The 26,941-nt window shown below is 46.6% G+C and overlaps 1 protein-coding gene across 12 annotated transcripts in view; it reads right to left on the reverse strand.

Annotated features, from left to right (window-relative positions):
• The window catches only part of MIB2 (MIB E3 ubiquitin protein ligase 2), a 106,326-nt gene that overhangs the window by 22,068 nt on the left and 57,317 nt on the right, over positions 1–26,941 (reverse strand). For 11 of the 12 annotated variants that reach the window (XM_065575255.1, XM_042852846.2, XM_008167293.4 and 8 more), the window contains 7 exons: positions 21,209–21,315; positions 11,877–12,071; positions 10,262–10,404; positions 8,158–8,265; positions 4,803–4,907; positions 3,846–4,008; positions 1,509–1,642 (listed from right to left, as the gene is read on the reverse strand). In XM_065575255.1, coding sequence (XP_065431327.1) covers positions 1,509–1,642; positions 3,846–4,008; positions 4,803–4,907; positions 8,158–8,265; positions 10,262–10,404; positions 11,877–12,071; positions 21,209–21,315 — 955 coding nt within the window. Of the gene's footprint in view, positions 1–1,508; positions 1,643–3,845; positions 4,009–4,802; positions 4,908–8,157; positions 8,266–10,261; positions 10,405–11,876; positions 12,072–21,208; positions 21,316–22,821; positions 22,983–26,941 lie in introns of those variants that run through there. The other variant, XM_042852848.2, reaches the window with a different exon arrangement.

Below are 26,941 nucleotides of genomic sequence, written 5' to 3' on the forward strand. Positions count from 1 at the left end.
TGCCTGTAATGAACTGGAACAATTATCTGGCAGCAAACCATTAAGTCAGACCTTAGATCTCAGCTTCATTATAGTCCTCTCAGAACGGATCCTGGTGTTTGCTAACGTCCCATCAATCTGCTCCCGCTTGCCACACGGTCATGGCCTCCACCGGATTTATGTTCCTTTCCCAGCTGCTTCCAAGGACACCGTGCGAAGGCATTCTGCTCTCTAGTTCTCTGGCTTGTGACAGATGCATTTACTCACGCACAAGCCTGCAGCTTTTAAGGCGATAGCTAGGATCTTGGGCAATCTGCCAGTGTTTGAATAGATGGCTACCTACACCAACCAGACCCCAAACTCTAGTGGGGAGGCATCTGTATACAAACTCTTTTCTTTATCGGCAATGCATTAGGATGAGGGCCACATCATCACACGTGCCTAGTACGTGTGCACTGAGAATGCAAACTGGTACGTAGTAATATGGGTTAGCTCTTGTATAGCACCCTTCATCAACAGATCTCACCATCCCCATTCTACAGAGATGGGGGTACTGAGAAGCTAAATGACTTGCCCAAGGTCACAGAGGAAGGTGATGGTGGAGGTGGGAATAGAACCCAAGGATGATGAGTCCCAGTCCAGTGCCCTGACCACTAGACCATGCACCCTCAGTAGAATGGTTTCTGTGTTCACGTAATTTATTCTGGGATTGGCTCCACTGTCTGATCCTACTAGACGTCCCTATTCAGTCCCGATGCAGCAGAACATAGCAGGTAGCCAGGGGCTGCACCTCCAGGCATGCTGCCTGGCTCCTGGGAAGATTCAAGCAAAGCAGGCCTGTCACTGAAATACACGGTTTTTGAGTTGGTTACCGTTAGAAACCGGGCATGTCAGGCTGCCCATGTGAATTCTAAAGAGTGGATATAGGAAAGGAGAGGGCAGTGTTCAAGCTGGTGGGTCTGTTAGGATAAATAGAGCCTGCATGTACTTCAGTGCGTAAGGGAGACTTCCCAAGCTAGATCAGTGGGATTTCCTGCCCATCCCTAACCCAGGCAAAAAGTGCCCTGCTATGACATGGCTAATTCCTGGGATAATGCCTCAATGCCCTCCATTGGATCTCAAAACAACTTACACATACCAGGGAATTCAGCCTCCCACCCCCTGCTAAGAAGCAGAGAGTTTGGGGATCTCCCGTTTGGCAGGGGAGGAAATTTAGGCACACAAAAGGTATCTAAGATACCACAGCAACTCAGCTCTCGACGTCTAATCCCCTGCTCTAACCACTGGACAACACTTTCTCTAAAGCTAGAACGGCACAGGGAAATTCTGCATGCTGGAGTCCCACAGCCCTGCCAGGGGGAGCAGAGGACCTCTTGAAGCAGAGGCAAGCTCTAGGTCTATCAGTTAAAGCAAAAAAACCAGTCACCAGCTGTTAATTCCTTACAGTAGGTGTTAGCAGCCCCCCCCATTTGCTTTACACATTGACGACAAAAGACACATCGACCTTGGAGGGTTTCTCAGAGACTTGCCTTGTCTGGGTACTTCTGAACCAGGTCCTGGACTTTAACAGCATTGTCATGTGCTGCCTCAACAACCAAGCGCCCTGGATGATCCGACTCCATCTTCTGGCACAGCAGCTTCTCTAGGATGGAGATCAAAGTGCCTGTGTGGGGATGAGAAACAGCCCAGGTTACATGGTGGCAATGAGCACCTGTGTGTGTAACCACATGGACCCAGTATGGACCTTCGTCCCTCTATAGTGACCAGTCCATATAAAGAGCTTTATGAACTTGTTACTTTACTCCCTCCAGCTAACAGGCATAGTCCTTTAACTCAAGCAACAGAGGCTGATACTTCTAAATCCACAGATCCCAGGTTCAGTGCCTGCAGAAGACCTCTCCCTAAGGGTCATTACATGTGGGCAAGCAATAACGAATTCCCAGCTGTAGGGAAGGAGGGAGCTGGAGGACAATAAAAGGCTCATATCCTGCAGGAGAAAGGAAAATCCAGACCACGGGGTTTCAGGTTGGGTTTCCACTCACTGCACTTCCCAGATGTCTGATGGGAGTTCCACTTGTTATTTTCCATCAGAGAAAGTGCTAAGTGACAGAGTTTGGCTCTAGATCTGAACTTCCACCAAAGTTCAACAGGATTTAAACCACATTCCTTAATGGAGCCCAAACTTTGTTCCCCAGCAGTTTCTCAAAGGTCTTTTTTTAGGCTAACTTTTCTTGAGTAAGTGATGTAGGGTTAATCTATATTGCAAGACAAATCAACAAGCCTTCCCCTTTCTCAAACATATGGCCAGGCTACAGAACTTTTATGAACAGATTTGCAAAACTAGGGTTACCATATCTCATAAATAAAAAAAGAGGACCCTCCACGGGCCCTGGCCCCTCCCATTTCCCCACCCCTAGCCTCGCCCCTTCCCCACCCTAACTCCGCCCCCTCCTCCCTCCCACTCCCAGCCAGGGGGAAAGGGCTGCCCCAGTGCTACCAGCTTCACGGTTTCCCGGGCAGCCCCCAGACCCTGCGCCCCCGGCCAGCGCTTCCCCAGCGCAGCTGGAGCCCGGGAGGGGAAGTGCCCAGCCGGGGGCGCAGGGTCTGGAGGCTGCCCAGCAAACCGTGAAGCCGGTAGCGCTCGGGCTTTGGGCAGCCCCTATGCCTCCGGACCCTGCGCCCCCAGCCGGGCACTTCCCCTCCGGGGCTCCGGCGGCTCTGCGTAACTTACACTGTATAAGTTACACAGAGCCGAAGAGGAGCAGAGCCCCCGCAGCTGGAGGCTCTGCTCCTCTTAGGCTCTGTTTAAGAGCCGGGCTGCCCCAGCGCTACCGGCTTCGGGCAGCCCCCGTGCCTCTGGACCCTGCGCCGCCGGAGCCCGGGAGGGGAAGTGCCCGGCTGGGGGCGCAGGGTCCGGAGGCAAGGGGGCTGCCCGAAGCCGGTAGCTCTCAGGCAGCCCGGCTCTTAAACAGAGCCTCCAGCGGCTGCGGCTCTGTGTAACTGACACTGTGTCAGTTACACAGAGCCCCGGCGGAGCCGCCGCGGCTCTGCTCCTCCCCGACTCTTCGGCTCTGTTTAAGAGCCGGGCTGCCCGAGCGCTACCGGCTTCGGGCAGCCCCCCTGCCTCCAGACCCTGCGCCCCCAGCCGGGCACTTCCCCTCCCGGGCTCCGGCGGCGCAGGGTCTGGAGGCAGGGGGGCTGCCCGAAGCCGGTAGCGTTCGGGCAGCCCGGCTCTTAAACAGAGCCGAAGAGTCGGGGAGGAGCAGAGCCGCCATTTTCCCGGACATGTTTGGCTTTTTGGCAATTCCCCCCGGACGGGGGTTTGACTGCCGAAAAGCCGGACATGTCCGGGAAAAAGAGGACGTATGGTAACCCTAGCAAAACAGAAACCACCACCAAACCCCCGTTTCACTGCCAGCGCGGGCTGGGCATAGTAATTCTCTGTACCCCCACAGCACCTTGCATGGAAGGATCTGATGGCACATACAAACATTAATGAATTAAACCTTCCCACCCCCTGCAAAGTAGGGAAGCATCTTTATACTCATGCTATGGACTGGGAAACTGAGGCACATGAGGTTATGCCATTTACCCACTGCCAAAATAGCGAGCCTACGAAACAGCCAGGAAAAGAACCCAGGAGTCCTAAATCCTAGTCCTGTGGCTTAACTTTGAGGCCATGGGTGTTCCCCTGATTTGGTTAAAATGGATTTTTGGGACTCTGCTTGGAGAAGGGTGATGTAGCCATTAGTCAGTTAACATCTGACACGTTCTGAAGAGAAATACTATTGTTACCCTAGGAAGAGACAGTGGTTATTTTTCAGCCCTGGCCAGAACTGGACCACATTTCCCCCCTGCTCTCTCACTTTTGGATTCCTTGGTGTTCTCCGTTGTCATGAGGTTTGCATCCTCGTCTCTCTGGTAGGCCGTGAGACAAGCTGGGTTAAAGGTCCAGGACTGCCCTCCGACAGACACTCTCAAGTCTCCATCCCCAAACACCTTGATCACCTTGCCAATGTGCCCTAGCGTCTGCAATGGGAAGAGATTTTTTTATTTTTAAAAAGGAAAGCAACATATTTCCTGCTTTTCAAAACCAAGGTAACGCTTCTAAGGGTGGATTCCCAGGCAGCATTCCTAGCGTGTGAAGAGAAGCATTCAATGAGACACCACAGATGACAACTCCCACTTAAAGAATACACAAGTGTTTTCAACAAGCTTCTTATTTGGTTGTATACAAAACGGATGTCTTTTCACATACAAGGGGAAGAGGGTCTCCAAGATACAATACAAACGTCTGGAGAGGAAGCCAGTGAAACAACAAAGCGTGGTTTACAGAACCCTAAGAGTCAGACACAGCTGGCAGTCTCTGCTGTGCATTTTGCTACTTATGGAGCACCCTGTATTCTGCTCTTCAGCCCCATGAGTCTGAGCAGAGGAGAGTTTTCCATTTGCAATGGTTTGTCCCTCACCCTTGAGAATTAGAGAAGAAATAGAGGGAGACATTAAATTTGTTTGCTTAAAATTTCAGCAGAATTTCATTTTTAAACTCACTGGTAGCCATCTCCTTTGGCAGGTGTCTCTCCCTCCCCCACTCACCCTTCGCCCTTATTTTCTGAATGCTGCTGTGGGGCCGCATTGCTGAGGACCAGACACATTAAGCAACATTCTTTCTGAAAGCCATTAGCATGCCCACGTGTCTCCATGCACTGACCAATAGGGGGTGCTAAAGAGCAAGGAGGCTAGCATATCCAGCCGCTAACGTTTTTCTTAACGGATCAGAAATTGCAAGTTACTGGACTGTCTTGGAACTGAAGCACACTCACAGGTGCCATTTCATCTGTCCACTCCCCATGACCAGCTTGGAATCGCTTCACTGTTTCCATATCATCTATCACACGGACAACATCATCAACCCAAAAGGTGTTGAGCTAAAAGAAAAAGAAAGTCATATGCTTTTAGGGGATGAAACAAACAAAAAACAAGGCATTAAAAAAAGAAAGGAAAAAAAAGATCACCCATAACAAAACAATTCCATAAAGCACTAACCTTTGCAAAAACATCAGTCATGTTATTTAAAAAAAGCCATGTGCAGGATTAGGCAGGGCAAATGGTTTGAGGGCAGCACAATTTTCTTTTGCACCCACTCACATGATTTTATGCGTATGAATATCAGCTGGGATTGCACAGGGATTTCCCCAGGTCTGCCCCCTCTCCATGCCAGATGCAGCACTCAGAGTTCAATGATCTAGTTAACTCTGTTACTGGTATTAACTGTGTTTGTTATTTCCACCAGAAATGGGAAGTCGGAGATCATCCATTTACTTCCTTTGCCAGATGCTCCTGCTCTATGGAGAGGGAGCAATTTGTCCATCTATGCCCATCACCCACATAACCAATTGTATGTTTAAACCCATCCACGTTCCAAGACCCAGAACACATTAGGGAAGGCTGGCAACCTCAACTTTATAAAGCAGGGTCCCAAGATGGGAGGAGTTGGACAAAAAACAACTTGTATCTGTCAGAGCATTCAGGCAGAGATGGGAAGGGAAGCCAGAAGTGACCGAAGAACGCAGCAAGAAAGCGTGTGAAGTCAAGAGAGCAAGAGGAAAGAAAAGGTTAGTTCCAGTTTGTCAGGTGCTTTGGCGATGACAGGTGCTTGCTAAGGATTAGGTGTTATTGCCGGAAGCCAGGAAGAGCTAAAGATCAGCAGCCTAGACAAGACACACAGGCACAGCAAACGTGTGGGGAAGAGAGAAGCAACTGAAGGAGACAACCAGAAGGAATTGCCGAAGATGAGCGAGGGGTTAACATGCCTGCGTGGCATTCAGACAGGTGCAAGGAAGCAGGAGCCCCCCATTGTGGCTGCACTGTTCATACAGGTCCTCCCTTGGAGGGTGAGGCTCATCAGCTTCTCCTGGGCTGTGTGTGTCCAGCAGGGGGTTCATTTTAATTAAAAAGAAAACCCCCAGTAGCTTCCCTAACGGTGATCACTGGGACTTGTCCGCTTACAGCCACCTCCCCACTTCTCAGGCCCACAAAGGGCCCTCGGATTCCTGACAAGCAGAGTGCTGCATGGGACGAACATAGAGTTAAATAACTGCCCCCAGGCAGCACCCCTGGGAATGGAGATGCAATTTAGAGGGCTACTGCCCCTTTCCCATGAGTAAAGCTGCTGTGTCCTGACTCATTCACACCAGGGGAAAAATTGTGGACAAGGAGAGGCCAGGCATGCCACAACAGCAGCGTAGGCAATGGCATGGCCCAGGAAGGGTGACAAGGGGGTACTTTCCCTAGAAACCAGGGGACACGCAAGCACTTCATACCAGACATCAGAGTCACTGATTAGGTGCAACTGGTCAGATAAACCACATGGTGTTGCTCTTGTTCCCTGATTGGACGAGCAGCACTAGCGCAAGCACGCATGCAAATATAAAATGTGATTAGTGCGAATTCTCAGGCACATGACTCAAACTCGCTTCTGGCAGACATCATCTATGCCAGTAAAACACAGAACCTCAGAGAAAGCGACGCAGAAAGCGGCATCACTGCTGCAGAAGCAAGTCAGTTTTAAAATGGAGAACTAACGTCAGCAGGGAATTTTTTTTGCACTGCTCACTCAGACCTTGATTCAGGAAAGCATTTCAGCATGTGATTAATTACCTTCCTGAATCAGGGCCTCTGATCTCATTATTAGAAATCAAACACACACACAGATAGTCCCATATGTCTACACTTTACATATGTTGATAAAGAATATCTGCTGGTCCCAAAATCAACAACCTAATGAGCAGATTCTGATTACCCTGATGAGCACTGGCTAGACCCTTTCTTGACCAACAGCCCCACTGAAGTCAACGGGGCCACTCGAAGAGTAGGGAGTTATCCAACAGGATTAAATCCATCAGTCACTGGCCCCAAACAACAGACACGCACAAAAACCCAAGGCAGAGGTTAACAGGGGAGGGGGAAATTCTGATGAGAAAATGGATGGATCATGGGAAGAGGTGGGATTTAAAGGTGAGCTACAAAGGATCTCTTAAAAATTGGGCTAATTTCTTTCCTGCTTGATTTTTTTAACCTGACAAGTATCAGGCATGTCACATCTGGTCTTCCCTGGTGTCTCAGGGAAGGTGTATTCACAATAAACCATAAACTGAAAAGGGTCAGGAGGAGAGACATCCTCTCTCTAAAACATTAACTGGGCACTGGAGTTAAATATTAACTAACTACAAACCAACAACTGCACCCCCCACCCAGGGCTTGAAATAGTCTAGCTACAAATTCCCTTCCTCCCCCCATTTGCTCAGCTTTCACTCTTCCCGCATTATTTCACTAATTGTCCAGTTCCAGAGTCATCCACGGGCAAACAAGGCTTGAAATGCTCATGCTGACACAAGCAAGAACAAAACCAGACCTTCTAGGCCTTTAAAAAAAAAAAAAAAAACTGAACAAAACACACTCCACCATGCTCAGACCCAATTCCCCACCCAGTTTTTGCAGATCAGCTTTAAGGACAAATCTGAAGAAGAAAGAGAAGGTGCTCGCTAGATGTGACAGGGAGACCATTTCACCTCCCCTCCAACTTTTAATCCATTAAAGGCCTGATCATGACCACTGACGTCAAAAGAAGTTTGGCTCCCATTAGCTCTTATAGGAGCAGGCTCAAGCCCTAGTTGTTACGAGATTTTGTCTGTCAACAACTTTTCAGCTTAGTTATTGACAGAGTCCAAATTATTTAGGTAAATACAAACCCTACGTTATTTTTGCCTTTTACCCACAACCTTTTTGTTGGAGAAATCTGTGCAAGTGGTTCGAAGAGCCGCACTGTAAAAGAGGGGAAACCAACCCCACACTACCTATGCCTCCCTCATCCATGTTAGCATCCTTCTGTAGGAGATGGGCATTAAAAATCACATCCTTCCGATTACCAGTTTTCCCTCCTTTTGAACTCCAACTTCTTCTTCGCAGACTCTCTCAAGAGCTTATAGAGCTAGAAATCAAGGATTTTCTTAGCTTTGATGGCTGGAAAGACATTAAGCCTGTCCCCTTTCTCTCTAGTCTAGCAGCGTTTTCTTTGGCACTTGTCCAAGACTAATTATGTCACATCCTAGGGGGCCACAGTCATTGTCATTCTGCGCACAGCTGTTGTTCTGCCCAGTTTCCCACATCAGCACTTACCTTAGTCAGAGCTCCTGGGTGGAAAGTCCAGCGGGTTTCGCTGTTGAACTGGACTCTGACATCCCCTCTGTCAGTGATTCTGTGCACGGTCCCAGTCTGGCCAATGAACTTTAAATATGGAAAGAGGAGAAAGAAATATTGATGAGTTAGGATAATTTACACCAGCCAAGGATCTGCCGCTCACTGGTTAGCCTAACTATTAATAATGATTTGTATTACCACAGCACCCAGGAGCTCTAGTCAGGGACCAGGACCCTAACGGGCAGGCGCTGAACCAGCCAAGATACTGTTTGCTAAACAACAGACCTTGTCGAGCTGCGTAGCACTGGCTGATGCAGAGGCATGATCTGAGTTGCCATCAGATGGTATTCATTGGGGAAAAATTGTTCACCCGGACTTCTGATTTCAAGGCTGCTACTTTTATTTATGTCCTCTTTTTAAGCAAACAAGCAAAGTATTGTTTCAGACTCAAACTGGAATGGAATTGTATCTGTTCTCACCAGGCTTGCATTGAATGCATCTCACGGACTCAGACTGAGCAGATCTTAGTGCTGTGAGTGTGTAGGCATGCAGCCTCTTTCATGCTGATTCTCGCCCCTCCCCTATCTTTAGGTACCTGGATGCAGTGTCCCCACAGTCAGGGCTCCAAGTGCTTTTCATTTATGCAGTAGAGGTGTTATGGCTCCACAGCAAATGTCCAATGGGACAGTGACATTGCTCAGAGACCTGCATTATCTTCTCTGTGGTCTGATGGTAAATTTACTGAAGGATGACTACCTATTTTTGGTGACCTCAGCAACGTATTAAATTCCAAGTGAATAGATTTGTGGGGGCAGGGAAAAGATGGATCTCTCCATTAATCAATCAATTAATTTAGCATTTCGCATTAAAATGTCCATCTTCAGAGTTTTTTTAAGAGCAGGTTAGACAGACACCTGTGAGGGATGGTCTAGCAACCTTTCTGAAGTGGTGTGCCGAGACTTCATTTATTCACTCTGATTTAAAGCTTCACGTGCCAGTAATGCATTTCAACATTTTTAAAAGGACTCTCTCGATAACTAAACTATTGTTGTATGTAAAGTAAACAAGATTTTTAAAATGTTTAAGAAGCTTCATTTAAAATTAAAGTAAAATGCAGATCTTATCAGTTTAGTGCAGTGGTTCTTAACCTGGGGTGCACGCACCTCCTGGGGGTGCGAGACACCCTTTCTGGGGGTGCGAGACATGTGAGATTTTTTTAGAAGCTGCGGGCAGCTGCAGAGTGCTGGGCCCCGGCCAGGAGCAGAGCCAGTGATCCAGTCCTGTAAACCCTTTACACAGCTAATCCCAGTGACTGAGTCTACTCAGGTGAGAAAGGAATTACTAGTAAGAGTTAAGGGTTTGCAAGATCAGGCATCTAATTTTTTTTTCTTTTATTATTAAATGACTGCCCCATTCTCCTGCAATGACAACATTTCCCTCAGCATTTGCTATTTTCTGCAGCTTTCTTGTTCCTTCCATTATGGAGAAATGGTCCCTTGAATTACCCTAATTATTCCACTAACAGACCTCATTTATATTTACTTTTCATCTACACCACTGGATCTACTGTCTGAACTTCTTTAGAACACAACTGATGACAGCACATGGGTTGCTGCTTCAAAACAAAGATTTAAAGAACCAGCTAAGCGCCAACAGGAACATACGGACAGGGAAATCTTAGCCACATATAGGGATAATTCATCCAGTGGGGGACCTCATGTAACTGCCATTAGCATTAACGCACATTACAGCAGAGCTGAGAAGGGAATGGAGCCCAACCCTCAAGGACCTGACCCAATGCTCACTGAAAATCAACAGGAATTTTTGCATGGACTTCCAGGCTTTGGATCAAGCTCTTCGAATCTGCAAGACTAGGTATGGCAAATCTCTTGCAATACAGATTTATATGCACCTAGAAATAATCATCTCACTCCAGTGTTCTGGCACCTAAACAATACAACTGCGCTATACTATATATTTAGAACAGAAGGTAATAGGTTATACACACGCAGTTTCTGGTCATTTCTTAGCCTAAGCAACCAGTAATTTCTCTAAGGGCAGCAGTGAGCGGAAATAACTGTACCTCAGCCATTTTAGGGTTCCAGCCACCATGCCCCTCTTGCATCTCTCGTAAGATGTCAATGTCCAGCAGGCATTTCACTTTGTCCCCATGCTGGAAGGGGTGCCTCTCTGTGCTTGCTTTCCTCTGCAGCTCAGCAGGCTTTCCTGAACAGAAGAACGACCCCACACATACACAAAGTAAAGCATCTGTATTTGTTGCTCCTTTCTAACATCCCAATGAATGGGAGATAGGACAGCATTAAGGCCAAAAATCCTTCTTGCTTTCCTCAAGCAGGCATGGACATGCACACTGTGGGACAGCAGTCTATGGGATTACTTTTGTGAGCAGGATTTGGCCCTAACTGGATAATACTAGAAGTCAAGAAGGGGGCATCTCTTGCCAAGGCATTTTGGTCCCTTATGGAAAGGAATCTATTTGAAAAGCTGCCCCCCTGGTGACACCCAACTCCCACATCTGCTTCCACCAACTACCATCTCCCCACCTACTCTTTGGCAGATACCTGCTCATTGTTGAGGACTGGCTCCCTCCATAGGCAAGTGCAGAGCTTGCTTTATGGAGGGTCTCACTCGTGTTCTCTGCCCAGATGTACTCCCTGCCCAACCCTTCCATTCCCTGATGCTTGGACCACAGCCTGTGAGGGCCTGATCCTACCCCCAGCAAAGCCAGTGGCTATCCTTCCACTGATGTCAAGGGGAGCAGGATTGGGCCCTGAACGCCTGGATTATATATACCTCAGTGGGCTTTAAGGGGAAACCTTGAGGCTTCAGAACTGATTCGGTGTTGATTCCTTGGGGGGAGGGATAGCTCAGTGGTTTGAGCATTGGCCTGCTAAACCCAGGGTTGTGAGTTCAATCCTTGAGGGGGCCACTTGGGGATCTGGGGCAAAATCAGTACTTGGTCCTGCTAGTGAAGGCAGGGGGCTGGACTCGATGACCTCTCGGGGTCCCTTCCAGCTCTATGAGATAGGTATATCTCCATATATATTATATATATTATCCTTCACTCATTTCCCTAGAGCCTTGGAAGCGGAGATAGGCTGAGGCACGGTGTTGAACTAGACATCACCGTTACCATGGCTACATTCCTATCTTCCCAGTTAGGGCAGGTATTTGGGTGCTGGATTCTCAAAACCTCCCTCAAGCCACAGTCCCCCCAGCATGCCAGTGCAGCAGGACTACGCAGCTCAGGCTCTCCAAACACAGGAGCACTGGCTGCCTCGTTACAGCTTGGAAGGACGAGAAGCCTTGGATTAGCAAAGTGTCCATTACGCTGAACTCTCTGCTCAGGTAACGGACATGCCCCAGAGAGTTTCCTACATTTACACAAGCAAATAATTGGCCTCTATGTACCTTTCCTGCCAATGGGACTTGGTATCCAAACCAAATGTCCACAGACAAGTACTCTCATATCACTGGAGAACCAGGCTACCCGACTAACCCATTTTTCGACTCCCTTTATTGTTTAAATGGTATGTGTTACATGGAAACTTTATGCACCTAGCTGTTCAATCTTCTCTGCCAAATCAGGATGGGCTTTAGTGAGAGATGCTCAGGCATGTTTGACAATGACCAAGTGTTACGGCAGTCCCATATTCTAAAGTCAACATGCCACGTACCTAGTCTTGGGAGATGCTCTTTGTAGTAAAAGCCGCCAGATGCTTCCACAATGCATTTCAGATCCACCTTTCCCTTGTGCCCGACTCTGTAAACGTTTGTGGTGCCGTCAGACCACGTGACGCTGGCCACGCTGCGGCCAGTCTCCACGTCCCAGCCACGAATATCCACCACTCTCCCGGTTTTACCTTCACCACCTGATTTAAAAAGAGAAATAAGAACCAGCTAACTTACACTCCCACAGAGCCTTAATACACAGATATTCGCCTGCCACTCAGGTGTTCACTGTCTGACATAACACCAGAGCCTCACTGACTAATAATGCTTAGCGTACCTACAGTCCTCCAGAGATGTTAATTAACTGATTCCCTGTGAAGGGAAATAGCTAGTATTATCTCTATTTTATGGATAAGGAAACAGGCAAAAAAGAGCTTCTATGATCTGCTCAAGGCTACAAAGGAAGTGAATTTCAAAGCAATAATTTGACATTTCTAGCTCCCAGTCCCATATTCAGACCACATCTTTCCCTATTCAGTAGTTTAGGTCAGGAAGGGATGATAAAATACCATCTAAATCTCCATCACCATGGTATGTGAGCACCTTCCTTGAGGAGTAATCACAAGAATCTCTTGTTCTAGCCCAGCAAGAATGGACTGGAAGTTAGTGTTTTTTAAATTTCTATAAAGTGATGAGACTGAGATGGCTATTGTATGAATGCTCATCTTAAGAGTGAGTTTTGTATTTAGTTCTGAATCCGTGGAGAGATTTATATCAGCAGAATGTAATTAGCTAGACTAGAATTTAGCCTGGACATGGGGATCAAGACCTCTACATTATGCAAAAAGTGCACCGGGGATGTTTTTAAATGATTCCAAATGACTAGGGCTTGGGTTTTTAGCCTCATCTTTAAAAAAAAATAAATTATGTTTTCTGTGGCATTTTAATTTTAAATAAAAGAGAGAAAGAAAGAAAGTGGGGCCAAAACAAATGAATGTACTTGTCAGTTCTCCAATAAAATAATACCACAGAACAGTGGGCACAAAGCCACTAACTAGGCATGGGGAAGGAGGGAGAGATTGTGGCAGTGAGATTTCTGCATGTGAGGGTTTGGGTAGGATTTCTGCAGGGCTCTTTCTGGGAGCCCACAGGCTGACTCCACACCACCGACGCAAACGCGCGCTTTGCTAGCGGGAAGCATGCTGGCTGCATACAGCACGGAACCCCACAACCATCTATCCCTTCTTTTGGGGGAGAGGAAGAAGGGAAAAATCAAGAGACTTTGCAATTATCCTGGCACCTTTATGTTTTTCCATCTTGAGCTTTGCAATCTCATTTCATGTTGCAAAGGGCACTGTGTGAGTGCACGGTTATTTTTAACGGGAAACTGAGCTATTACAGACCCCAGTCTCTGCTGGCTCAGAGAGAATCATTACATAAGGCTCTATGAATGCTGGAGAACCTTTCCACTTGCGAGCATGGATGGGCAAAAGCCACACTCTACAAGAGGATCCTTCAAAAAGCCACTTTCCCTGACCCGTAGAAATACTGTCTAGACAGACAATGCACAGTGCGAAGGCGACACGCTGTGGCCAGGTAGGAACATGGCAGTTCTTTCAACTCCTACCCAGTTCTCTTGCTCTCTCCTATCATTCATGAGTCAAGCAAACAATGACAAGCTTTGTTTCACGGTCCTCTTCCCTACAGGTGTGGAGGCTGAAGGGTATGAACAAGCTTCCCCAGATTAGGCGAGTATTTATGGCTCTGCTTACAGGAAACACACTCTCTCAAGAGGCAGTGTGAGCTATCAAGGGATAGGGAGTTGACTCAGGGGTTCTGTTCCCAGCTCTGCCTCACTGTGTAACCTTGAGCAAATCTCCTACCTTAGTTTACCACTTCCTAAAATGGGCGCAGTAGCACTTTCCTAACTCACAGGGTCGATTCTGAGGTTATAATTAATTGTTTGCGAGGCTCTTGGAAATCCTCAGATGAGCAGTGCTGCCTTCTGCGTTTATGACACACCCGTAACAAGAGCCAACTGTGCAACGTAAAAGAGGACCAGTTGGCCCAGGGGACGTTCCCAGTCCACTCCATCACTGATTAAGAGGGAGATTTTCAAGACAGAATTAAGAATTTGACTCCCAGCTCCTACCAACTTACAATGGGAATGGAGTGCCCAACTCCCCTGCATGGCCTCTGAAAAATCTTCCCCCACGAATAGCAGAGACAAGCAGCTCAGCACGTGAGTCACACCTACAGCCCCATTCTTCGGCAGTGAGCTGAACAACTGAACTGACAGCCAGGCCGTCCATATTCAGTAGTTGCAATTCATATCGGTTGCCGACAGTGTCTGCAGGATGCAACCTTCACAGCTAAGCCCGAAAGAGCCTTTAAGATTAGGAGGTGGCCCCTAGCCACAATCTTCATCTGCCAAAAGGCTTTTCCAGTCGATGCAAAAAAAGTCAGCCCAGAAGGGACAAGGCATCCAATCCACATTCCCCTCCACTGAGCAGGGCCAGCGTCTTGCGGAGCAAGCAGTTTGCACTAACCCAGTGGAGAGATGCCGCGGCACATCGGTGACAGCATTCTGAGCTGCCAACGAAGCACACGAGAGGCAATTAAACACACTAGTGGCAGGTTGAGGATAAAGGCCTCACTGAACAAGTGGACGCAGCACTTGATTAAACCTCAGGGGTTAATTCCCAGCTCTGCCACAGACTCCCTGGGTGAACTTGGGCAAGTCCACTCATGTCTCTGTGCCTCAGCTCTTGCGCTGTACAATAGGGAAGGCAATCGTCCCGGGCTCGCCGGATTCGGCTCTCTGAGGAGCAAGGGCAGAGGAAAAGGAGGAGGGGAAGTTGAGAGCTCTCCAAGGGGCAGTGAAGGAGAATTCTGTCCAGGCAGTGGAATCCTTCCTGCTTTAAAGATTTAAATAAAAAGACAGCTGTTGGCTGGGCAAGTGAAACAGGAGCATTTGCTTCACCATTGGGGTGGCTTAGAGATTGTTACTGAGTGAACAAGATGAGCAAGAGAGAGAGAGAGAGAGAGAGAGAGAGAGAGAGAGAGAGACTTACCCTCCCCACACAACTTCTATTGTGCCCAGAGGGGAAGAGATATGGGCCGAAGAGGATGGTGGGGCATGAAGCCTTGTTAAAATAGTTGGGGGAGAGGTGAAGGCAGGGACACCGGGAGCAAAAATATGCAAGTTCCGCAGCTGGACCAAGACAACCATCAACGGGCGAGCGAAAGGCTGGTAAAGGTAAATAACCTCTCCCTCCAACACCCCTCTGGTGGGTTGAGGGCTCCCCAATGGTATTGTTTGTTGTTCATGAATACAGTGCCACAGGTGCGCTTGGCACTTACAGACACACAAAACCCAGCAGGTGCTCTGGACCCTGACCAATGTGAACACAGCTACAAGTGACAAATAGCATTCAGCATTTCTTAATGTCAGCAGGGATCTAGATAAAAGTCACCCATCCTTCCTTCCCCCTAGTCCATCTGTTTTCAGATCCTTCACTATAAAGCAGGGAGATGGCAGTTACCCGGATTTCATTTCAGGGGCATTTAGGCTCAGATTGAGGTAGAAAGAAAGACAATCAATAACAGGGTCAGGGGGTCAAACAGCCAACACAGCTGCCAGAGCCCAGATCAGGTTGGAGGAGCTCAGTCCGGCATGAGGGGAGCATTTGGTTAATCAGCAAATTATGCGGCAGTCAATGCTAATTTCCTTTAGAGGGTTTCAGGCAGCAGGGGATGGGATAGAAGCCACAAAGCAAAATTAAAAGTGAGATCATTACAGTAGAAAACTTCACACTTGGCTGCTAATGCCCTAATAAAACACATGGGGCGGTGAGATTAATTAACCCAGCTCACTAGTGTCCTCTGACAGGGTTTACAGGATTTATTACCTTTATTTACACTTAACCTGCCCCGAACAGCAAAATATGTAATTGTTGTGGTTCTAGGAAACTAAAACCCGAGGGCCAGGAGCTCATCTGATATAAATGTATGCAACTCCATTCAAGTCATGGGGGTGATGCGGAGTTACACCTGCTGAGAATCTGGCCCAGATCTGGTCCCCACCAAAAGAAGTTATTCTCAACCAGAAAGTTTTACAGCTAATTCATGCAGGGGAAACAAGCTGTAAATACTGTCACAGACAGGGCTTTGGAACATGCATGTACAGGAAAGATTCTTTAACTACTGCATAGTGCTCAAATGACATCAGTGGAAGGACTGACATCGGACTTCAGATCAGGCCCATAATAGATCATGATTATATTTAGGGCAGAACCAGAGACAGTCACAAATATGTTCGCTCACCTCACTCCCGCATTTTCAATTCATATAGAAGGCAGAGGCTATTCACCACTGACCATTGTTAACAGCGGTCTCCACTGATCTAGATGAAGGACCGTAGCACCATAAAGGAGAGAAAAGGATTAACAGAAAACCTGACTATCATCAGGGAGAAACGGTCACTTCCACTGAGACAGTAAGCTCCTTGGGGCAGAGTGTCTCTCTACAGTCTGAAGTGTTGCGTAAATTTGCAGCCTGATATAAATGTGCAAGGGTACCACAGCATTCCTCTTCTGTAAAATAGGTACAGTATTATTGCCCTACTTCCCAGCGGGTTAAGAGTATATATTCATAGAACCATAGGGATAGAAGGGACCATAAAGGTCAAGTCTAACCCCTTGCCAAGATGCAGGATTTGTTGTGTCTAAACCATTCAAGACAGATGGCTCCAGCCTCCTTTAAAAAAGCTCCAGCGAAGGAGCTTGCACAACCTCGCTAGGCAGTCTGTTCCATTGTCCTACTGTTCTTATGGTTAGAAAGTTTTTTCTGAGATTTAATCTAAATCTGCTATGCTGTAGTTTGAACCCATTGCCTCTTGTCCTGCCCTCAGTGGCAAGAGAATGAATACCTGAGTGTCACTTAGGACATGTCTACACTACAAAGTTAAGTTGACTTTATGTAAGTCAACATAGAGCCTTCGACTTAAGCAAGTCGATCTTGCGTGTCCACGCTATGCTCATCTGTCGGCAGAGTGTGTCCTAACTAGCAGGGCTTGCATCAACCCATGGAGCTCTGCACTGTGGGTAGCTATCCCACAGTGCACGTAGCTGAGTGGAATTTCGGGTTGAGCTTACAATGCCTTATGGGACCAAAACATTGGCGTGGGTGGTTATGGGAACATGGCGTTAGCCTCCCATGGTGCACTTACCTCCCCCTCCCTGAAATCAACGGCAAACGAACCAAGCCTTTTTCGCAAGCCTGGGTTACCCGCGCGGATGCCATAGCATGACAAGCATGGACCCCGCTCAGCCGTACACTGTTGTGAGCATTACAAACATCTCGCACCTTATCCTGCAGTATTTACACAGCCGGTACAGGAGCCGCTGTGCAGAACAAAGTGATGCCACGCAAACAGCCTTGCTGGAAGACAGAGCGGAGCAATTCGCAGTTGCTGGTGACAGTCATGCATCACCTTGACATGGTTGAGCGCCGTTTCTGGGCCCGGGAAACAAGCACTGACCGGTGAGACCGCACTAATATGCGGCTATGGGATGATGAGCAGTGGCTGCAGAACTTGCTAACACATAAGGCCACTTTCCAGGAAATGGGCCAAGAGTTTTTCCCCAGCCCTGAAGCACAGCAATACTAAAATGAGAGCCGCTCTGACAGTGAAGAAGCGAGTGGCGATAGCTCTGTGGAAGCTTGCAACGCCAGACTGCTACCAGTCAGTGGGGCATCAATTTGGAGTTGGTAAGCCTACCATGGGATCTGTTGTGATTCAAGTTTGCAGGGCCATTAACAGACTTCTGCTCAGAAAGGTAGTGACTCTGGGCAGGACATAGTGGATGGTTTTGCCGCGATGGGATTCCCTAACTGCAGTGGGGTGATAGATGGAATGCATAGCCCTATCTTGGCACCAGACCACCTTGCCAAAGAGTACATAAACCGAAAAGGGTACTTCTCAATGGTGTTGCAAGTGCTGGTGGATCACAAGGGCTGTTTCATCGACACAACATGGGATGGTCAGGAAAAGGTGCATGACGCGTGCGCATCTTTAAGAACACAGGTCTGTTCAGAAAGCTGCAAGCAGGGACTTTCTTTCCAGATTGCAAAATAACCATTGGTGATGTTGAAAGGTCAGTCGTGATCCTGGGAGACCCAGCCTACTCCTTGCTCCCATGGCTCACCAGCAGCCTGGACAGCACTAAGGACCGGTTCAACCATAGGCTGAGCAAGCGCAGAATGGTGGTGGAATGTGCCTCTGGTCGTTTAAAAGGTCGCTGGCGTTGTTGGTTTACTAGATTAGACCTCAGTGAACGCAATATTCCCATTGTTATTGCCGCTTTCTGTGTGCTCCATAATATCTGTGAAACAAAAGGGAGAAAAGTTTCTGCAGAGTAGAGGGTTGAGGCAGATTGCCTGGCAGCCAATTTTGATCAGCCAGACACCACGGCAATAAGAAGAGCAAATCAAGGGGCTCTGTGTCTCTGTGAGGCTTTGAAAGCCAGTTTCAGCAATGAGCCAGAATAATGCGACTTATCTGTATTGTTCCTTACAAAACTGTCCCCTCCATTGTATTTTCTCCCCTGTAAATTCCAGCCCCACCAACCACCATGTGTTGAATGAATAAAGAGCCTTTTCTTCTCAATACGTTAAGTTTTATTATGCACACAAACACACAGAGACAGCAAAGATAAAATAAGCAATGGGGCAAAAGGGCTGATGACCCTGTGGGGGGAGACACAAGGAAAGCTTGCTTACAGATGAACTGCAACAACAATCAAAGGTGTGGGAACAGGCGCCTTCTGGTCCTTGTACCCTCCCTTGGTGTTGAGTGCAAGAGATACTGAACTTCTCCCCTCCCCGCCTCATAGGCCATTTGGGGAAGGAGGATGTAGAACTCGGCAATGATGGCAGCAGGTTCAGCATTGGCTGCAGAGGAACTGTAGTAGCCAGCTGCCTTTCTTGAACCTCAGATGCCTCAACATGTCTGACTGCTCCTTCATAATCTGCAGCATCTCTTCCTGCATGGCACACTCTTGTTCCCTCCATACTTTAAGCGCTGTCTTGTCACTCTCAGAGACATGCATTAACTCATTGAACATGTCTTCCCAAGTCTTCTTTTTCCGCCTTCTAATCTGGGAAAGTCTCTGTCCCGGTGTGGAGGATGTGCTGATGGACAAGATTTCAGCTGCAAGGAATGCAAAGCACAAGGGTAGCATGGACCGTGCATACATGGTTTCTGGTGCAAGGTTAATTTTAAAAATAATAAAAAAAAAACCACCCCTTAATATACTTCACTGCAAGCCACAACATAATCACAACCGCTGGCTACTGCAATAGTCTGTTTGCTGCTCCAGCCACGAGGCATGGGCGAGAGGCCTTGTGCTGCTGCTTTTGTGAAGACATCCTTGGGATCACAGGTTGGAACGTGAGGAAAAAACCCCTTTTCCCTAGCAACCTGGATGGTTCTTGAGGACAGGCACCAGTGTAAAGCCCCCCCCAAATAGTTAGTATTTTTTACAAAAGCGGCACTGGGTTGGGGGGGAAGGGAGACAAACAGGAAGCTGCCCCCCTTTTTTTTCAAATGCTGCTTGCAATACCCGGTGATCCCTTCCAATCACAACTATGGCACATTTGGGGAAAATGTGGTTGTGACAGCCAGATTTCACCAAACGGGAGGCGGATTACTTGTTGAATTGTTTGCAGCTTAAGGGCAAGCATTGAAAACTTCCCGTTTCCCCTAGGTGACCCTATGCAATATCACTCGCCTGAGCGTAACAGAGGTGGCAAGGGAGCTGATGTTGCAAGCGTCTGGGTACAGACCTGGTCCTTATGCTGCAATGCTGCGTGCTACAATGATGCCAGAAGAGTGAATACTGGAGTGGCATGGGAAAGTGTCCTACCATGGTGGATGAAATAAGGCAGCCCTTCCAAGAAACTTTCTGCGAGGGATTGCAGAGTACCTCCATGAAAGCTTCTTAGAGGTCTCCATGGAGGATTCCCAGGCCATCCCTGTGCACATAAAACAGTCTTTTTCGGAGAGCACCCTCTGAGTAGCTGGAGTGGCCACCGATACCCAGTACATCTGCTTTTTTGTTCAGATTAAACATAAATAATAGCATGTAACCCCTACAGTTTGACTGGAAATGTGCACTCACCAGAGGTGCCTTCCCCAGCATCATGCTCCACCATCAACTGGTCCTGTGAAGGGATGGGCTGCAGGGTTAAAAACAGTTCTTGGCTGTCGGGGGAAATGGATCCTCCACTTGCCTGCCTCACACTCGCCGCCTCCTCCTCCTCAACGATGTCCTCCTTGTTGTTGCCAGAGGTCACCCGGGGCTCCTGGGAGGTATCCACAGAGCGTGGTGGGGTCGCAGACGAGAATCGCATGCAGTTCCTCATAAAAGCGGCATGTCTGTGGGCCAGAACCAGAAAGACTGTTCGCCTCCCTTGTCTTCTGGTACGCTTGCTGAAGCTCATTTATTGTCACGTGGCACTACTGCATGTGCCTGGTGTAGCCCTTGTCTCCCATGCCCCATGCAATCTTGGCATAGATGTCAGCGTTTCTTCTGCTGGATCGGAGCTCTGCCTGCACAGACTCTTCTCCCCTCACAGCAGTAAGATCTAACACCTCCTGCGTACTCCATGCTGGAGAGCGCTTGCGGCCTTGAGTCTCCACGATCAGCTGTGCTGGCGAGCTCTCCAGTCTCCACGCTGATCAAACAGGAAATGAACATTCAAAAGTTCCCGGGCCTTTAACAGGGGAGCAGCTGTTTCCTGTACACCTGGCTGACATTCAGTAGAGTTGAAAGTGCTCTCCAGAGCGGTCACAGCAGAGCACTGTGGGACACTTCTTGGAGGCCAATTCATTCGAATTATACAACGCAGCATCTACACTATCCCCAGGTCAACCCGTGGGTGTCGCATCAAGCGCTACGCCTCTCGCAGAGGTGGAGAACAGAAGTCAACTTTACAGGCCACTTAGATGGGTGAAAGGGACTTGGTAGTGTAGACACATACATTATTAGATCGACTTAACATGGCTTATGTCAACCTAAGTTTGGAGTGTAGACCAGGCCTCAGATAGGAGAGAGATGCCACAGAAATGAATAAATACAAGGAAACACATACTAAATTAGAGCTATTAATAAAAAAACACATCAGTAGCATCTGAATAGCTCCAACACGTTCCCTGCTGTAGTGTGCATTTGCAGTTAGCAGCTTGGTATCAAACTGTTTTTATAGTAGATTTTGTAAGAAGGGGGGTTGTGTGTGTAGGGGAGGGGAAGGGGAGTGGAACTACGATCCTTACCATCCTGATTACCCCACTCCCAGTCTGGGCCACGGACAACTTTGGCCCCCTGGAAAGTGCCTTTTAACGTGATACGAGGCAAGTTCTGTCGTGGACCCACCGTGACTCTGAAAGACAAAAGCCAGAGAAGATAGACCCATTTATTATTATTGGCATTGGGGTAGGACTCAGTTAAGATTAGGGCCCCAATGCTCTGGGTTCTGTACAACCACACAACCCCTGCTCTGGAGAGCTTACAATCTAAATAGGCAAAATGGACAAAGGGCTAGGGGAAAAGATACAACATACAAGCAAAAGCCCCGGTCCTGCAGGTTAATCTCCATGGGAAGACCCTTGCACTTGTGCAATGCTCAAATTACTGCAGAAGGATGGGTTTGATGCCACACAGTGCCATAGACTGTGATCTTGAGCATGCCACTTAGCCTCTCTGTGCCTCAGTTTCCCATCTGTTAAATGGGGATAACAGGAGTGTTGTGAAGATAAACACATGAAGATTCCGAGGTGCATACTGTGGTAATGTGGACAATAGAAGTACGACTGATAGGCAGACATAATCTTAGTGAGGTTCTATACTAGTGCACAGGTCTACCCACACTGAGCAGACTGCAGGATCAGGGCCAAGAGCACACAGAACAAGGTGGGGATGAGTTAACAGAAGAGGAATAAGACAAGGAAGAAAGGGGTTGTGGAGATGGACATTGAGGGAAAGGACAGGGAGGCTGGCAGCAGCAGGCACTCAAGATGGTCTATTTCACACAGCTCTGGACTTTAGAACACCCTTTGATGACTGAGAAAGAGGAATTCATGTTGATCTAAAGTTTTAATGCAGTTTCACACACACCACTCAGCACATCCAGGACCAAGGACTAAAAACGGAGCGTCCCCCTTTTTGCAATACACTCAGTATTCTTGAGGTTGCTGTGTGGGGAAACCAGAGTTTTTAGAAAGTTTGGGTAAAAATGATTTCATGAGATTTGCAAACCAGAGATCACAGCAGGAAAACAAGCTCACTAAGGGGTCAGACTTGGATACTTTTAACTCATGTCTAGTAATACCTTACTCTAGGAGGACTCTACAAACCACCAATAGAATACGGTTCTATTCATGGTAAGACAGACTAGAACAATCAGGCCCTAAGTAACCTCATTGATCTAACTGTTCAGACAGTGCTATGGAAGATCTAATGCTCAGAGCATTATTAAACGGTCTTACACCATATTATGAGGATATATTAGTCTCAGTACAACATATGCAAGGTTATTCATGTTTCAGAAGTGGAACACCAGAACTCAGCAATCCAAACTATCATGCTCAGACACTGAGCAGAATCCTTCAAAATAGATCAATGAAGGAGAAAAGGGGGGGGGGGAGGAAATGATGTAATTGCTCCTCCCACAACCAATCACACAAGGGCACAGAACTTCTGCATAGCCCCACAGGCACCCCCTGCTCCCAAAGCCTTCTATACAGGGCACAACTCTAGAAAGTACCTAATAACAAAAATGCAACTCAGTTGCTCACTACACTGAGAAATTAAATGGCTAAAAAACACAGCTTTCCAAGAAATCCAGCAAGTCCAACACAGAAAGTCCACGTTTAAAAGCGATACCTACATGATGGTAAATATAGGTTCTGACGTCCTGTTAAAACAGCTTCCAATTCCCATAACGTTTAGGCAGTTTCCCCGCCCTTCCAGAGTTCGCTGCTTCTGTCTCTGCTCCCCCTACAGAAGGCTTCTATTCCACAAAAATCCTCAGCAGCCCAAGTTTTTAAGAATGTTTGTTCTGCTCAGTCTAGGGACAGATGACTTTTTTCCTTGGTTAGTACAAAAGTAGTGCAATCCATATCTGCACAGTGACTGAGTGTAGCTCTAAGGTTAGGAAAACAATAGTGAAACTGCATTGAACTCTGAATGCTTTATTTAATCCCCCTCTAATACCTAGAGACAGAAGGCTGGGACGCAGGAAGATAAACTCCTTACGCTGGTACTTGGAAATGGTGTTTATCAACTCACCAAAATCCTAAATCTTGTGCCTTCTTTAGCTTGCTAATGGATCTTCCATCATGTGCTGAACATCCTAATGTGTTTATAAAAAGGAGATATTTACACACACATCCTGCTAATTGTGGGCTTTTCATTATCTAGAGTGTAACCTGATGGAGGGAAGATACAAACATTTTTTTATACCATCAAGGACATGGCATACCGGACAGCTATCAGCTTCATATGACAGAGCATAATCAGGAAGCAGTGTTGCACAGCTCAGCTAATTAGAAACACCAAGCAATGATCATTTTATTGCATCATATTATACCCATGCCTTAAAAGATACACCTAATATTTGCCCTCAAAGCTAGTGTTTATCTGTGCACTACGTGGCTAAAATACAAGGTAGCATTGTGCTGCTGTTCTACTGTATTATGTTGAATGCTTTTCTACTCTCATTGAAGCACATTATAGTCAGTCATGCATACAGAACATTTGATAAAAGTTGTGTTTATTACACAACATCTCTAGCTTTAAAACAAGAATGAGGGAGGACAGAGTGGGTTACGGTTCAGACACTCAGCTGCAACATGGGAGACCTGAGCTCTGCTATAGACTCCCTATGTGACTTGGGCAAGTCACTTCACTCCCATGTCACTCTCCCCATTTGTGAAATTGGGATGATGATGATATTTCCTTCTCCCACCCTTTGTCTGTCTTGTCTATTTAGACTGTAAACGTTTCTCTGGAGGGATGGTCTGTCTGTACAGCACTTTGCACAATAGGGTTCTGAATTCCGATTCTAGCGGTTACTGAAATACAGAAATGAACAGTAAATTGTCCTTTCTTGTTGAAAGCTAGATGCAGGCAAGATGACGCTTTTGTTCAAAACAGCAAGATAGCTCATCCCATGCATGGAGTTTCTCATTATGATTTCCCTTTAAGTTTGATCACATTACAACAGGCAATTTGTATCTGTAAGTACTTGAGGTGCTACTGTCATTTCCAATGGGATTCGTAGGCTGTTCACCAACAAAGAGGAAAAAACAAGCTGACAAACTCAGCAGGTTTGGTTTTTAAGACCCCAGACTGTCTTCAGTTAGTCTTATTTATAAATACAAATCCCGTCACATTTTGCCTGCTCAAGTTTATTTTTAAATTCACCGCAAATATGGTCTCAGACACATCTTAAACTATCACTGTGCTGATCTCAGCGCTAGCAATTAAAGATTCATTTGACTCCAAAGTGCAATGTTCAAGGAGACAGGAGAGACACTCTGCTCAAACCATGTGGAGACACAATGAGCAAGTGGAGAACAACCATAAGGAACGAAAGATGTATTATGCGGTCTCTCTTTATGGTTTTTTTTTAATTTCTCCCTCTGCTCTATTTATGCAACCTAGAGTTACTTCTCTTAAGCAACCATTCAAGGGTCCAGCAAAAACAAAAACAAAACCTCCTTTCCTAGTAGGAGGTGGCTCTTCAAAAGAAGGTAACAGAATTGTATTGGGAGCCATGGAGAAACTTTAAAATGATCATTTAAGACAAACAGTTGGACTATGGGAGGTAGGATCCTCTGCTGCTTCAGTCTTGAAACAAACGTTTAAAACCCTCCTCTCCCCTTGATGAATTCCTCTCAATTTCTCCAGTTAACTAATCAGTCACAAGGCCACTATTTACTTGACCAAATTCGGACCTCAACAGAGCAGATTTTTTTTCTTCAACTTTGTGATGTAGGAGCTAAAGCTGGGCCGGGGGGGGGGGGGGCGGAGGGTGAGAGGGTGAGGGGAAGAGAATTGATTGTCTTTTTGTTCAGAAAAATGTGGTCTCTTAACCCTTGCATCCTACAAACCCTATGGCTCAGATCTAGACAAGAACAATAGCTCTGGAACTTGTAAACTGAATGGGTTTTGAAGGAAGTCTCTTTCAGAGCAGGATTACGAGCTTGCTGTATCCCAGGCACACAAAAAACTCAGCTCAACTCCTACATCCACCTATTTAATGAAGTAACTTGAAAACCATTTTAATTTTTTTGTCATTTGAGCAAGAACTAGACTAGGACAGAGAAAATACGGAGACATAGAAAGTGGTTCTTCAGTAGATGGGCTGGATCCTCAGGTGGTGATTGAAGTTGTCATAGCGCCACTGACAGAGCGATGACCATTTAGGCCAGCTGAGGATCTGGATTTATAATTTTTGAGGCTTGACGCTCAACACTAGCAGGGAAATCAAAGATCCTAAATTAAGCTTTCATGGCACTCATAACTTTTCTGCAATTCTAGCATGGCAAACTGCAGCTAGTGAACTATTATTCAGATCCTTTCCTTCCATTCACTACTATTTTTTTTTTTAACCTGAAGGTCAAAGTTCAGGTTACAAAAGATTATGGGGCAATATTTTCAAAGCTGAGTTTCCCAACGTTAAGCTCCTAAATCCAGATTCAGGCCACTTTTATTTAGGTGTCTAATTTTCAAAGGTGCTGAACACCTGTAGCTCCTTGAAGTCAGTGAGATACATTTGCTCAGCACCTTTGATCTTTCACTGACTTCAAGGAGCTACAGTGTTCAGCACCTTTGAAAATCAGGCCACTTTTATTTAGGTGCCTAAATCCGGATTTAGGAGTTAAATGTTGGGTAACCTAAGCTTTGAAAATGTGCGTCCATAATCTATACATATATCATAATGCTATGATGATAAGGAAGCCTCATCCAGAACTGTGTACAGTATTCTAGTCACCCCATCTCAAAAAGGGTATTGCAAAATTAGAAGGGGCTCTGAGAAGGAAAACGAGAATTATTAAGGACCTGGAAAACCTCTCACGAAAAGAGACTGAGACTGTTTATCTTAGAAAGGAAATAAATAGGAGAGGACATGATAAAAGGGATATAAAGTAATGCATGGTTTAGACAGGGTAGACCAGGAACTTCTCTCTCTAAAACAAAAACAATAGGACATTCAACAAAATTAAAAAGGTGGTAAATTGAAAACTGATGTAAACGGGAATACTTTTTCACACAAAACATGAGACTGTGGAACTCCTTGCTGCAGGATATCATTAAGACCAAGAACTTAGCAACATTCAGAAAAGGTTTTGACATTTATATGGATAACAAGACACTCAGAATTTTGGAAAGGATACAAAATCCCATGCTTCAGGGTTTAACACAATCTAACTACTAAAGATTAAAAGGACTACCTGGGGGGCAGATTATTTTATATCTGTCCACTGCAGGGTTTCTTGCACCTTCCTCTGAAGCCTCTGCAGTTGGCCACTGTCAGAGAGAGGACACTGGACTAGCTGGCCTGGATCTGAAGCCATCTGGCAATGTGCATGTTCATAAGTTCCCAAAGTGATTGAAAACAATGTGAAAGGAAAGGACATTAATATTTATTCATGAAGAACAGACAGCAGAATGTTCATTTTATAACAAACACTCCCGACATGAGCAAACAGAAAAGCACCAAATGTTAGATTTCAAGTGACCTATTTGAGAAAAGATAAGAAAATTGACTGAAGTGGCATTGCACATAACAAATTACACAACTACTGCTTCTCTGTAGAAATGAACTAGTTTAGACAGTGTGTGAATTTCCTGCTTCAACTTTTATCTTCAGGTTGGTCACCAAGATGCGCTAAGGAAAAGGGGACTGCGAATTCTATCAGAACATTAACAGGTCAGGGCAGCCCAGAGCTTACCAACATAGCTGCTGGAGACATTATGCCCCAGCCAAAGATCCAACGTAT

This window comes from Chrysemys picta, chromosome 21, assembly GCF_011386835.1.
Source record: "Chrysemys picta bellii isolate R12L10 chromosome 21, ASM1138683v2, whole genome shotgun sequence".
Taxonomy (NCBI): domain Eukaryota; kingdom Metazoa; phylum Chordata; order Testudines; family Emydidae; genus Chrysemys; species Chrysemys picta.